This window comes from Mesoplodon mirus, assembly GCF_964341445.2.
Source record: "Mesoplodon mirus genome assembly, chromosome: 3".
Lineage (NCBI taxonomy): Eukaryota > Metazoa > Chordata > Mammalia > Artiodactyla > Ziphiidae > Mesoplodon > Mesoplodon mirus.
In genome coordinates, this window is record NC_138978.1 from 23,587,360 (window position 1) to 23,602,743 (window position 15,384).

The 15,384-nt window shown below is 42.0% G+C and overlaps 1 protein-coding gene across 2 annotated transcripts; it reads left to right on the forward strand.

The window, feature by feature from the left end:
• Positions 1-1,453: 1,453 nt before the first annotated feature.
• Positions 1,454-14,932, forward strand: PDIK1L (PDLIM1 interacting kinase 1 like). Of its 2 annotated transcripts, none has more exons than XM_082614864.1 (3): positions 1,454-3,991; positions 6,693-6,994; positions 11,210-14,932. In XM_082614864.1, exons 1-3 carry the CDS (start codon positions 3,736-3,738, stop codon positions 11,948-11,950), a joined length of 1,299 nt encoding a protein of 432 aa, XP_082470990.1. In that variant the 5' UTR covers positions 1,454-3,735; the 3' UTR covers positions 11,951-14,932. The 2 variants fall into 2 exon arrangements, with proteins under 2 accessions (XP_082470990.1, XP_082470991.1); XM_082614865.1 differs by lacking the exon at positions 1,454-3,991 and adding an exon at positions 4,399-4,487.
• Positions 14,933-15,384: the final 452 nt, after the last annotated feature.

Here is a 15,384-nt window from a genome sequence, read left to right on the forward strand (position 1 = left end):
GCAAATGAAGCAACTGACAAAGGATTAATCTCCAATAAACAGCTCATGCAGCTCAATAGCAAAAAAACAAACAACCCAATCCAAAAATGGGCAGAAGACTTAAACAGGCATTTCTCCAAAGAAGATATACAGACTGCCAACAAACACATGAAAGAATGCTCAACATCATTAATCATGAGAGAAATGCAAATCAAAACTACAATGAGATATCATCTCACACCAGTCAGAATGGCCATCATCAAGAAATCTAGAAACAATAAGTGCTGGAGAGGGTGTGGAGAAAAGGGAACACTCTTGCACTGCTGGTGGGAATGTGAATTGGTACAGCCACTATGGAGAACAGTGTGGAGGTTCCTTAAAAAACTAAAAATAGAACTACCATAGGACCCAGCAATCCCACTACTAGGCATATACCCTGAGAAAACTGTAATTCAAAAAGAGACATGTACCAAAATGTTCATTGCAGCTCTATTCACAATAGCCTGGAGCTGGAAACAACCTAAGTGTCCATCATCGGATGAATGGATAAAGAAGATGTGGCACATATATACAATGGAATATTACTCAGCCATAAAAAGAAACGAAACTGAGCTATTTGTAATGAGGCGGATAGACCTAGAGTCTGTCATACAGAATGAAGTAAGTCAGAAAGAGAAAGACAAATACCGTATGCTAACACATATATATGGAATTTTTTTTAAAATGTCATGAAGAACCTAGGGGTAAAACGGGAATAAAGACACAGACCTACTTGAGAATGGACTTGAGGATATGGGGAGGGGGAAGGGTAAGCTGTGACAAAGCGAAAGAGAGGCATGGACATATATACACTACCAAACGTAAGGTAGATAGATAGTGGGAAGCAGCCGCAGAGCACAGGGAGATCAGCTCGGTGCTTTGTGACCGCCTGGAGGGGTGGGATGGGGAGGGTGGGAGGGAGGGAGATGCATGAGGGAAGGGATGTGGGAACAGATGTATATGTATGACTGATTCACTTTGTTATAAAGCAGAAACTTAAAAAAAAAATACCTATAAAGCCACTTGAAATTATTTTCCCTGTGTAGTTATGCCACTTCATTTGTTTCCATTTGTTTTTTGTTTTTAAAATTTATTTATCTATCTTTGGCTGCGTTTGGGTCTTTGTTGCTGCATGCAGGCCCTCTCAAGCTGCAGCGAGCAGGGGCCACTCTTCACTGCGGTGTGCGGGCCTCTGTCATTGTGGTGGCTTCTCCCTTCGCAGAGCACCGGCTCCAGATGCGCGGGTCTCAGCAGTTGTGGCTCGTGGGCTCTAGAGCACAGGCTCAGTAGCTGTGCACACGGGGTTAGTTGCTCCGCAGCATGTGGGATCCTCCCAGACCAGGGATCGAACCCACGTCCCCTGCACTGGTTAGGTGAATTCTTAAACACTGCGCCACGAGGGAAGTCCCTCCATTTGTTTTTAATTTTTATGGAGTGTTTTATTCTTTTTATTGAACTGTTTTATAAGTATGCAACAATTACAAGGTTCCAAAATAGTAACTATATAATAATGTATATTCACAGAAGTCTCGTTTCCATCCCTACCCACTCCATCCCACATAGCAATTTTTAGAAGATTTAGTTTTCTATTGTTTAACTTTTAAATATAAGCAATTAATGTATATTTATATCTTCCCACTTTCACAGAAGATAGCATACTATAAACGCTACTATGTATCTTATTTCCCTTAACGTATATGGGCATCACTACATATTAGTTTCTGTTTATCAGTAAATATAAGAACTCTTCCACATATCTTTTTACAGCCGCATAGCACTCCATCCTGTGTTTGTACTATAATTTATTCAGCTAGTTCTTAACTGACATAAGCAGTTTCCAATCTTTTGCTATAAAAATAATGCCATAATGAATAGCCTTGTGCACAGAGCTTTTTGTATTTTGCCAATATATCACTAGGATAGATTCTTGCAAGTTTAGCCCTGACCTAGGTTTACTGGGTGAAAGAGTAAATACATATGTAATGTGGCTATAGATTGCCAAATTACCTTAGTTAGAGTTACATCATTTTGCCTTCCCATCAGCAATGTATGACAATGCTATTCTCAGGAGTATTTTGGCATGATATCAAATAGAGGAGGATGCAGAAATGAATCACAGACAAGGTTCCTGTCCCCAGGAACTCTCAGCCTAGTAAAAGGCTTATGGGCGGGCTTCCCTGGTGACTCAGTGGTTGAGAGTCCGCCTGCCAGATGCAGGGGACGCGGGGTCGTGCCCCGGTCCGGGAAGATCCCACTTGTCGCGGAGCGGCTGGGCCCGTGAGCCATGGCCGCTGAGCCTGCGCATCCGGAGCCTGTGCTCCGCAACAGGAGAGGCCACACAGTGAGAGGCCCGCGTACCGCAAAAACAAACAAACAAAAAAGGCTTATGGGCAAATATAATGATATAATGTAATCTTCAGGGCAGATTTATTCAGAGTCCCTCACAGAGACCCTTTCCAAGGCCTCAGCAATGTATTCACAGGTCCATTTTGTAATCGTTTTCCTAAAGAGGACACCCCAAATTGTTTAAACATCTACCTCACAGACTTTAGAGCCAGTTCCATAACTTTGGAGTTATGGGAGTGGATTTCAAGTTCTACAACCATCTTGAGAGGAGGGATTCCTGTACTTAATGACTGAGACAAAGAGACAAAAAGGCTCCTTTGACCAAAGAAATACCCCTCCCCAGATTGTGATCAGTTACACACAGGTAGGTAGCTGTCTACACAGAGCCCTCTACTTTCCCTCTGTTCTCAAGGGCAGAAACCAAAACTCAGAATACATCAGTATTCCCAGCTGACAGCTGAAGGCTGGTACACTGCACTCAGGACTAGTCTGAACAGATTACCGAGCAGGGTTTTGTTTTGTTTTGTTTTGTTTTGTTTTGTTTTTGGGGGGGGTAGGAGGGTTTACACCAGGGGAGAGGGTATTCAAGGCAGGTGCCCCCCACCCCAAAACAGACACCTTTCTGTCAAATAAGGCAGAGGTCTGCTTCCTTACCTGTAAAAACAGGGTTAGTAATAAACCCTGCCCTCGTAGGGTTTGGTTAGGATTAGGAGAGATCACTTAAAGACTTAACCCAGTCCCAGACTCTCGGGAGAAGGTCCATAAATGGAGAACAGAAAATAGAACGGGTAATTGGTTGATCCTTGAGAGCAGTAACAAGAAATTCTTTGCACATTGTGCCTTATACAGCACTGGGAAGAGGAACAACCCCTTTATTGACAAATAGTAGGTGCAGATTAAATCGGCGAAGAAGAAATGGACGTTTCTGGCGGTTGTTTACTGATCTATGAAACGAACTGAATGACCGATTGGTCCGGGTCTCTGAGCAACTGATAGTCCCGGGCTGCTGTCAGGCGAACGCAGGCCTGGATCTGGCTGACGGCTGTGGGGTGCCCCAGTGCCTCAGGCTGACGGTCGGGCCCCGAAAACGGCTGTCCTCGCTGTCAATCCCGGCCCCGGCCGGCCCGGACCTCCGTCGCTAGCTGCACAAGCGGGGGGCATCCCAACTCTCCACGAGGAGCTCGAGGGTGTCGCCGCCAGGCAGGGCGTGCGCGCGCTGCAGGAGCCAAGCTCCGGCGCCGCGGCCCCTTCCTCCCCGCCGGGGGCAGGGCGCCTCCGACTCGCGGCTGCCGAACCCCGGAACAACGAGGCGCCGGCTTCTTTAAGGGAGATACCACCGCTCCAGCGGAGCAGGGGACGGCGTCTTCCCAGATGATCGCACCCAGCCCCGCGCCGCCGCCGCCGCTGCCGCCTCGGCAACTGCACCGCCCGCAAACATGGCTCAGTGACTCTGACAAAAGGTGCAGCCTCCCTCCAGGCGGGGCGGGCGCCAGGCCTCCCAGCTCGGGCTGCGCCTCCCCGCAGGTCCGCGGAAGAGGCCCGCTTACCGCAGGCATCCTAGGCCCGCGCGGAGGAAGATGCACCAGGCGTTCCACCCCAGCGACTCCGCACACCTGCCCGCAGCTCGGTAGGTCGGAAATGGGGGCGGAACGGGGGAGGGGAGGCGCACCAGGCGCGCGCACCGCCCTCGGCCCGGACCTGTTGCGGGGGACCACTCCGGGGACGCGGGCCGTGGACGCCCGCTGAGGCTGGAAGGCGACCAAGCCCTGGGTGTGGAGTGGGCTTCCCCGATCCCAGCCACCCCTGCGGGGAGGGGCACGAGTGGTGCGTTCCGGAGCGCGCACCCCTTCCGCGACTCCCGGCTCGGGAAAGCCACGGTAGCCGGGAGCAGGCCAGCGGAGCGCCGGGCACGCGCCCAGTAGCACCGGCGGTTGGCGTCCCGGCTCACGCTACGGAGAGCCGGAGGGGGGCGGGGTCTCGCGGCGTAAGGGGGTGTGTCCGCGCGCACCACGGGGGCGCGCGCCGGCCTCTGACTGGAGGCCGCGGCGGCGGAGGCGCGAGCAGCCTGATAATGGCGGCCTGCAGAGCCCGTGAGAGGGAGAAGCGGCGGCGGCTACCCTGAGGTAAATCTGGCCCCTCAGCGTGGCAGAGAGGCTTTGCTGCAGGGCCGAGGGCCCTGCACGTGCCTCCCGCCCCAGGAGGCCTGTCACAGAGCTGTGAGCGGAGGCGTCCCGGGGAAGGCCCCGCGCGCCTCAGGCCTCCGGCCCCAGCAGCGGCCTCCTCTTCTGCCCGTGGCCTCCTCCCCAGGCCCCAGGCCTCAGTCGCTGGCCCCGAGGAGTCGGGCAGCTGCAGGACTGGCTCCTCGGGGTGAAGGGCCCCAGCAGGATCCCCTCCGGGTTTCATCTGGAAGTAGCCGGGGAGGGGGAGGGCCTGATACTTGGCCAATGAGCGGGGCCCTGAGCCGCCGCGTCGGGCAACACCTCTGCCTAGGACTGGCCCTTCCCGGGCGCCAGCAGGTGTACGGCCTGGCCGGCCCGAGTCCGAGCGCTGGGTGCGCCCGGCAGGCGCGGGGGCCCGGGGGATGCCGTCCCAAGTCCCCGAGGTTTGCGCGGGATGCATCACCGTGCTGTGTTTTGACCCAGGATCTCAAGGATTGCAGAAACACCGTCCCTCCCCCTTATTCAGGGGCTCCCTTGTATGGGGATATGGGACATCTTCAAAGGCAGGAGCCACTTTGAGATGGATAGGAGTTGGCGATCCACGGAGAACAGGAATGTCCGCTGTGCAGCTGGGGCAGAAGATTCTGTGGCAGGAAATCAGACCCTAGGAAATCCTGCAGGAATTTGAAGAGTGGGTGTCCAGTTAGAGGAAGTGGGACTAAGAAGCAGTCTCAGAAGCTTTCATTTTCTTTATTAAATCTATCCTATGGACTTAAAATAGCCGGTCCCAGTTTCACAGGCTCTAGTGTCGGTAGCTTTTTGTTCCCCTAAACTGTACAATATAAAAATTGTTCAATCTCAGGTTACTTTTCTTGCCCATGCTGGCATTCTACAAGTGAGAATTTGTTCCTGAAGCTCTTCAGAATCTTGACATTCTTCGGAGAGTGAGGAGGTACACTTTAGACTTTCTTGATTCAACACGTGAGCGTTTCCGTGTAGGGCCTTTGCTCCTGCCTTTAAATGATTTATCACATTGAATTCCAAAGAACTCCCTCAGAGAACCCCTTAAGATGCAGGACAGTTTTCGTTGGCAAAAATGACCTAGATCTAAATAACTATTGCTAAAACAACAGCAAAATTTAACTGTATTCTAAGTAACTTACTTTATCTTTAAAGAAACGTTTTTCTCCACAGACTGTATTTTCATTTATTTTGCAAGAAATAAGGAAATAACAGAAACAAAATTAAAATAAGAACATACACAGTTTGACCATTTACTTTTAAATAATAAAAACAACTGCACATTTTCACTTCTATATGTGATCTTGTTCACTTTCAGTCCCTAAGGATAAGCCAGGTTTTTGTATTTCTAACTGTGAGGGTTGGTTTTTGGTTTTGCCATTTTTATGACCTTTTATGTGTGTGTCAGTTTTCAGGAGAAGCTGGAGTTTTGTTTGTTTTTTCACAATCAGTAAATAAATACTGAATTTTTTGGTTTATTTTTAGCAGTGATGTTTTGAAGCAGTTCATGTAAGAAGCAGTATAGTGGTTAAAATGAAGGCTGTCAGGGGCTTCCCTGGTGGTGCAGTGGTTGAGAGTCTGCCTGTCGATGTAGGGGACGTGGGTTCGTGCCCCAGTCCGGGAGGATCCCACATGCCGCGGAGCGGCTGGGCCCGTGAGCCATGGCCGCTGAGCCTGCGCGTCTGGAGCCTGTGCTCCGCAATGGGAGAGGCCACAACAGCGAGAGGCCCACGTACCGCAAAAAAAAAAAAAAAAAAAAATGAAGGCTGTCAGAGCCAGATGGCCTGGTTTCAAATCCCAGGTCCACCAGTTACTAGCTGTTTGACTTTGGGCATGTTGCTTAAACTCTGTGTTTTAGTTTCCTCATCTATAAAATGACCATAATAGTATCTACCTCATCATGCTGTTGTGAGGATTAAATGGACTTAATGTTATAAACTGCTTGGAACAGTTCCTGATACATGGTAAGTACTACATTAGTGTTACCTGGTTTACTATTATTAAGATATTTAGATTTACCCAATGTATAGCAAATATCGTTCAAGCACTGCAAACAGTGAGACAGATGATAACTAAATCGTGCATAAGAAGAAATACAAGCCAGTAGGCAGACTTAATGTCAACAGAGCACTTTGTTGATTTTTCCAGAAACCTTGACCTTGAAGATGGTGAGTAGCCAGCCAAAGTACGATCTAATACGGGAGGTAGGCCGAGGTAGTTACGGTGTTGTATATGAAGCAGTCATCAGAAAGACCTCTGCACGGGTGGCAGTGAAGAAAATTCGATGCCATGCACCTGAAAATGTTGAACTAGCCCTGCGTGAGTTCTGGGCACTAAGCAGTATCAAGAGCCAACATCCAAATGTGATTCACTTGGAGGAATGCATCCTACAAAAGGATGGGATGGTGCAAAAGATGTCCCACGGCTCTAATTCTTCCCTTTATTTACAGGTATGTGTGGTTGAATGGGAAATAGAAATGATTTGAAAGTAGCATTGGTCAGCAATAAGAGGAATGAAAGAGTCAGACGAACTTCTACTTTTAAATGCAGGTGTTTATATAGTTAGGGGTAGATGGGTTCTGCCAAGAACTGAGTAGACGTTTGCTTTAAAACAAGGTTTTATTTAAACCTGTGTTGCAAATACCTAAAAATAACATATGCCACCTGTTATGCCATGATACTTGCCAATCTGCATAGGAATGGGGCAACGAACTAGAGAAGTGATCGAGACTAGAGTCTAATCAGTTCACTTATTTGAAATCAGTTTTTTTTTGGAACTGAATACAGAAGAGAAGGAAAAACTGTACAACAAGTAGTAGTACCCATAGGTAATTGGGCATTTCTTTATATATCACTGGCTTGACCATAAGCCTCTCCTGGTTTAGAAGGTTATTTAATGTCTTAACCATGCAATTCCATTGAATTTTCATGGAGTATGTGGTGTAGCACCTGAATGTTATTAACAGTGCTGATCGCTAACATTTGGGTTCCTACTCATTCCATGCTCTGGGCTCAGCAATCCTATGAGGAAAGTACTATTATTACCATCATTACAAATGAAGAAACTGAGGCTTAGAATAGATAATGAATTTATCCAGAATCACATAGCAGGTGGCAGAATTGGGAGCTAAACATAGGAGTATCCAGCAGCTAAAAATTGTGCTCTTTTAACCTCCAGATTACTGTTTTGCCTCCAAATTACTCTTCTGTAGACCTGGGGAAAGCATTAATATAGGAAGACAAAATCTTTTTTTTTTTTTTTTTAAGATTGGCTTCTGCCATAGGTCAAAATCTCTAGTAGCTCTACACATGATGAAGAGAAAAGATACTTAAGACATAGCTAGTTAAAGGCCAGAGCAAAATCTTAAGTCCAGTTATTCCTGGAATAGGAAACAACTTGCCATGAGTGTGTCTAAATTCAGAATTTACCATCAGGGTACAAAAGTCTGTTTTAAAACAACAAAAGCTTTTGGACTAGGAACAACAAAGAAAACTAATGCATTATTCTGTGTAATTAGAAAGTTGCAAGTTTCATTGTATGGTAAACAAATATCAGTCTTAAGGACCTAATTTACACTGCAAGTTTAGCATGCTATGCCCTGAAGTTTTCTCTCTTTAGTTAAGGGATATAAAACACAACTGTTTCGCCTCTGTTTGTTTTATTGTATTTTTTTTCTAAAAGTGCTTATTATGTACGTTGCAGTGATAGAAAATATCAGAAACATTCTTACCACATTCCCTCCTAAAAGTGGATAGAACCTTGCTGGACTTCGCATTGAATTTTGGAGACTAAAGTGCATAATCAGACTGCAAGTGCAAAGACATTTAAACATATGATGTCTTTGCAAGTACTGATGGTATCCTTGAGTCCAGATCAAGCAACTGTTATAGTAACTAGGCATTAACCAGCTAATCTTTCAAGGCTTTAAGATGTAAAGTACTTCCAGACTTGATTCAGTGATTTTTTTTTAATCTAAAGTACCTTCTTGTTTAGTAATTTATTTCATCTTTTTAAAGCCTAACAGACCTGTGTTTGACTTGTGGCACTTTTTGCTAGCTGTATGACCTTGGATATGTAACCCACCTTTTCCCAGCATCTGTATCTTCATATGTAAGGAATAATAATTTCTACCTTCCATGGGAGTTGTCAAAATTAGAGGTGATGTAGATACAATACTTGGCACATAGGAGGTATTCAGTAATAAGCAGCTCTATTAAAATTGTCTTTTCTGTGGATTTATTTCATTGACCAGACATTCATCCACGCTTTAGCAAGTGCCTACTTTAAATTTACACTAGTAAAGACAACCAATATTTACATGTAGTAAAGACAAACAAATCTATAGTGTGACCACAGAGTCTCTATACATGGTCTTACCATTCTGTACATAAATTTTTTTTCTCCATGTTTTTCTGGATATCTTCCTTGTTCTCATTTGGAATCATTCAGTCAGTTCCTGATAGCTGAAAACCTCACCTAGAAGAAATGTAAAATAATTAACAGAGGATGAATCTTATGCATAGGAACTTAGTGGCCAATATGTGTACTTGTGATGAGTGTCATGAATGAAAAGTACAAGATGGTATAGGCACATAGAGTAGGGAACCTGACATAATCCTGGGGTTCAGGAATTAAGAACTGTTTCACCTGAAACTTGCAGGGTGAATAGGAGTTAGCCAGGTGAGTGACTGAGAAAACTTCCCAGGCAGAAATAACTATACATACAAATGTCTAGAAGCAAAAAGCATGAAGCGTTCTAAAAATTGAAAGAAAATACTAAGACTGCACTATACAGGGAGAGTTGTTTTAGATGAGGCTAGAAAGATCAGCCAGGATCAGAGCACACAGGATCCCGCAGCCCATGTTAAAGAGCTTAGACTATATCCTAAGAGAACAGGGAAGCTATTAAAGGACTTCAGGCAAGAGAACCAATGGCTAACATCCTCTACACGTGACAGTAAGCAAACTGGGATCTATATTTCTGTAGCTCTCAACCAGGGACCCTTAGACTATAGCCCTCAGCCTGTTTTTGTATGGCCTGGATACTAAAAATAGTTTTTACATTTTTTAAGAGTTGTTTAAAAAAAAAGAAGAAAGAAAAGGAAAAAGAATATGGAACACAGACCTTATGTGGTTTGTCAAGCCTAAAATACCTACTATCTGGCTTTACTCTAAACCATTATTTGAATTCTGGAAGTCTGCATTGTTCAAAGCTATTTAGGAAGTTTTCTTTTGAGAATGAAGACAGAAGAAGAGAAGAAATGAAGGAAGAGTGATGGTGCTCATCTTTAATCTCAGCATATTTAGTAACAGTGCACCTGGTAAATAATTGTATGATCTGGACCTTTCTGTTCTTTCTCTGTCTCAGTAGCAAACACATGCAACAAGGAAAATGTATGCAAAGAAGACATCTGCAGGGCTTCCCTGGTGGCGCAGTGGTTGAGAGTCCGCCTGCCGATGCAGGGGACACGGGTTCGTGCCCCGGTCCCGGAGGATCCCACATGCCGCGGAGCGGCTGGGCCCGCGAGCCATGGCCGCGGAGCCTGTGTGTCCGGAGCCTGTGCTCCGCAACGGGAGAGGCCACAGCAGTGAGAGGCCCGCGTACAGCAAAAAAAAAAAAAAAAAAAAAAAAAAAAGAAGACATCTGCAGACCATTGCAATTATGGCTGTTTGCCATTGGGGGAGATGGCATGGAGAGGCGTTCTTTGCCTCTGCCCACCAAAAAGACAAAAGGAAATATTAGTAGATTTAAACATAAAATTAGCGGTTCACTCAATCTTCAGCAACTCCTCACCTTCCTTACTTAGTTTCTATTCAACCCATGGGCCTGAAAAGGACACCATAGGACAAATGCTTTCAAAGCACTGTATTTTAGAAGATGGCTCATGTTCAGTGAAGTAATTACTCTTGATTTCAGGTAGTAGGAGAGTTATAATTAGATAATGATACAAGTAAAACAGTGGTTTATTCTAGATTTTCAGCTTGTATCAAACAAATATACAAACTCAGATTTGAATTTTTATATCAAAATGCATGTATGATTTTTATAAATTGGTTTTTAGAAGCCATCTGTTGATAGAGATAGCCAACATATTTGCATTCTGCTTGTAGAAGTTTATGAAGTAATGATGTCTTTAGTTTTATCAGTGACTACAGGAGCACTTTATTTCTATAACAACTGGTTGTTCCTTCATAATTTTCTCTCAGTTTCACAGATTATGTTGATAGTGTAAGTGCAATATGCAAGAAGTAGATTTCAGACAGTTTCATGGAATAGAATTTCGTAATTGATGTTTATTCCCCAGCTGGCAAATCTACCTGCTGAAACTTTGATCTTTTCAGGAAGCTATTAATTAGATGGTTAGAGTTCATCTCCATTGACACATGTAGAAAATGTATAGCCAGTTGGATACTTTTCAGAATAAAGCTATTTTTAAATAAGTTTTTACCTCTTGACTTGGAGATTTGGTGTGTATTTGTTAGGGACAAAGTGACAGTTTGAAGTACTAAAGTTTAAAATAAAATGCACATATGAAAGCACTGACCAAATAAAATATTCATGGAATTTCCACTTAACACTGGAGACTAACTTAATCAGTAACTCCTTCTCTATAGCTGAATTGTATAAACTATGCAGATGATTGTAATCTGTTTTTTCTTATAGCTTGTAGAGACTTCACTAAAGGGAGAAATTGCCTTTGATCCCAGAAGCGCCTATTACTTGTGGTTTGTGATGGATTTTTGTGACGGAGGAGATATGAATGAGTATCTGTTGTCCAGGAAACCCAATCGTAAAACTAACACCAGCTTCATGCTTCAGCTGAGCAGTGCCCTGGCTTTCTTGCATAAAAACCAGATCATCCATCGAGATCTAAAGCCTGATAACATCCTGATTTCTCAAAGCCGGTTGGATACCAGTGACTTGGAACCCACACTGAAAGTGGCTGATTTTGGTCTAAGTAAAGTTTGTTCAGCATTTGGGCAGAATCCAGAAGAACCTGTCAGTGTAAACAAGTGTTTCCTTTCCACAGCGTGTGGAACAGATTTCTACATGGCTCCTGAAGTGTGGGAGGGACATTACACAGCAAAAGCTGACATCTTTGCTCTGGGGATTATCATCTGGGCAATGCTGGAAAGGATCACATTCATAGACACAGAGACAAAGAAGGAACTCTTGGGGAGTTACGTAAAACAAGGAACTGAGATCGTGCCTGTTGGGGAGGCACTTCTGGAAAATCCCAAAATGGAACTTCTCATTCCTGTGAAGAAAAAGTCTATGAATGGGCGAATGAAACAACTGATTAAGGAAATGCTGGCTGCAAACCCTCAGGATCGTCCAGATGCTTTTGAACTAGAACTCAGATTAGTACAAATTGCATTTAAAGATAGCAGCTGGGAAACGTGACACATATATTATTTGCAAATATCTTGGATAATATGCTGCTTCTGTTTTAACAGTGATGCAACATAATGTGGCTGAAAAAGCATATAAAAAGCTAAACTCCACCTTTTAAGGGTTTAGATTTTATTGGATTTTTTTTTTCCTCATTTTTCTTAAGTCCAAGCTGGCCATTTTGTTAATATGTTTTAAGTGTGTATTACCAATGTGAGTGTAAATTTTTTTAAATGATCATTGGTAGAAGTTTGGCAGGAAAATTTTCTAAGAGCCAAGAAAAGAAGAAAGTCCAGTTTTCGGAAATATGTCTCTAAGTATTTTAGACATTCCTCGTCAGTATTAGGAATTTCCATGGAAGAAGAGGTTTGCATGCTGGTAATGCAACCTTTGAAGCTTTGTAAAGGAAACATAAATGTATATATTTATGTATATGTAAGTATGTGAATGTGTGCATTTTGCATTCCATATGAAAAAAATGCCACTTCTGTTTAAATTATTTGATGTAGGTTTGGGTTTTTGAGATTTGTTGGTGAAATCAGTGATGAAAAATAAAAGAACCTTCCCTCGTCTCCTACCCTGTCCCTCCCTCTAATGAAATCATACTAAGTTTTTTATTTTTATAATATTATACAGCTTTTTTTTAAGGCATCATTTTGGAGAGTCTAAAATTATCTGATTAAACGTAAGTGAAATTAAGTGATCCAAAGCTGCTGAAGTATGTTTGAGCTCTCCAGTGCTGTAAAGCAGCAGGAGTTGAATTAGCCATGCAGTCACGTGGTACAGGTTGGCAAGGAGATTGATGGTTCAGTTATACCTTCTTTAGATAACCACACATTCAATTAACTAATTAAACCACTGCATTGGGACATGTCTGCACTTGAGCATCTGCAATCTGATACAGATCTGAACACAGGATTTTTCTGTATCTGAAAACTTTGCTGTATATGAACTATACTAATTGATATATTAATTTTTTATTTCAAGACTTTGTCTAAGCCTCAGCATCAAGTTGAAGAAACCAAATGAGCTCTACCCTCACGTTGCCTGCCCTAATATGGTCTCTCGTTTAATCACTGGAATTTCTTTCATTTTGGCACTAATGCTGTTTTCTCTTGTCTAATTTGACACAGTAATGGTAGTGATATGGTTGTATTCAATGTTGATCACCTTTTTCTGAAGTGGGAAATGATACACAGTTTGGCAAATGGGTAAAATACTGTGGCATAAGTTATATCTTTCAAATAGAGAGGTTATCAATTTTATACAATCACTTGGTATGGTCTGTGTCAAGAACCAAAAGACCGTTATTCTTCTTGAAGTCAGTTTGATTTTAACCCCATATGGTTGTCTCCAATTTTTTTTCCTATAAATGCAGATAGTTCAAATGTAAGGGAAGAAAGTTTTCCTAAAACAGAACATTAACAACCTTTAAGGTTGTTAATACTTTAAAACCATTGTATATAGATTAATCTTTATAAAGCACTAGAATCTTTGGTCAAAAGTTTAAAAAAAATTTTTAAAGGTATTAGAATATTGAAATCATTGATAATTCAGTCTCCTAAGTTTTTTGAACTTCCACAACTTTTGGAATATTCCTATCGTAATTTTTTCCTTATTTAAAATGTGTTTGGGGGACTATAAAAGGTGAAAAAGCACAAAAAATTGGAGTACATAAAATTTCTGAACTATGCATTACTTGGTATGAAGTTTGAATAATAACTGAAAGGTTTTATTAAAAATAAAACCTTTTAAGTGAAAAAAATCATACTTTTAACATTACTCTCAAGCTGATAAATGTAAGAATTCTTTTGGAAATTAGAGGTGGAAATACACTGGAACTTCATGATAATTAACCCTCTGGATAGCCAAATTAGTATAACAGATCTGGCCAAGGGGATTGAGTTACTGGAAGTAAAAAAACATTATAATGTCTAATCAATAACATGGCACTTCAGCAAGAGATTCATGATGACTTAGGTGATGGTATGCCAATGCTTCATTTGCTCTTCAGATATCTACGTGTCATGGTTTTGGCCCCACCTCACTTAAAATAGTTAATAATTATAATTTATTTTGAAAAATATTCTATGTTACCTATGAAGTGGAATTATTTCTTTCATTGGCGGTAAGGATGTCAGGCGATCAGGAAGTTTCTTCTGAAATTTTCTCAAGTCCTTGTATTCTAAAATAACCCACGATATCAAGAAAGATTATAGTAAATTCTTTGTCTCTGTTCTTTCAGTCAGGAGGTATTAAGTATCTACTGTGTGCTCAGCACTAAAGATCAGTTGATAAAATAACAATTAAAAAATGGTATATAGCCATGGGCCTTTTCCAGCCAGGAGTAAGAAATAAAAGATGATTAGTGAAGCTGGGAAATTCCTGGATATTGCTAGGGGAAAAATGAAAGCAAGAATTTGTGCACAGTGCCTTGCACATAATAGGTACTCAATAAACAATTATTCCTCATAGAGTCTCTTGCCATGGTTTATAGTGTTTTATGAAATTTGTCTTAATTGAAAAAAGACCAAATATTTCAAATAAGCTTATAGGCAGCTGTGGCCAGTTAAAATAATGGGGTTGTACAGTTAGTTCCTAGAATGTTATTTTGCACTAGTTGTCACTTAGAAAGATGGTGTTCCTGTAGTTTTTTGGTGCTAAGGGATACTTTGTCATTATGATGAAGTAAATGTTAAGTGTCAGATAAATAGCACACTGAATAGTTCTTTCTGCTGGTCTGTTTTTTCCTCTTTGTTGTTGTTGTTTTTAACTGTAAAATGTTTATCAATCAAACTATTGTAGCAGCTACAGATAATTCACCAGCATGACAAAATGGTCAAAAAATAAGTCATCAGCACTTCAAAAATGAAAGTAACTTTTGAAATTTTCTTTTAAAATTGTCAAATATATTTTATGGAGAATTTATAAAAGGGGGAAATGATTGTAATTTATTGTTCATGACTTCTTTTTTTTAAATAAAGTGAATTTCAACCAAAAAAAAACCCTGGAAATGCTACATTGCTGCTTTGGTGGCTCTGTGAGTAGTTCTGTAATGCTTTACTTCATAGACATAAAATAGAGCATATAAAATCTGAAACAATGTCTTTTTCAGCCTTATCTATTAAATGAAACTATAATAGAAGCTATTGCAGAGGAAAAGATGATTGAATTATAGGAGTTTCAGCATTTCAAGTTCTCTAAAATTTTAATGTTTGCTGTATTAGAGGAACTTGTATTGCCTGAAATAAATGATCTTTTTTCATTTTTCTTTCTATCTCATTAAGCTGAGGATGCATCCCAGACTCAGAATGAAGTGTAGTAAAAGTACTAAGAGGATGCAATTTTTCAGTCTTTAACTTGAGACCATGGTTTCTATAAAAAAGTCATCTGAGCCACTTTTTTCTCTTCTTTTATAGGTTTTATTATGTATGTCTTCTCCAGAA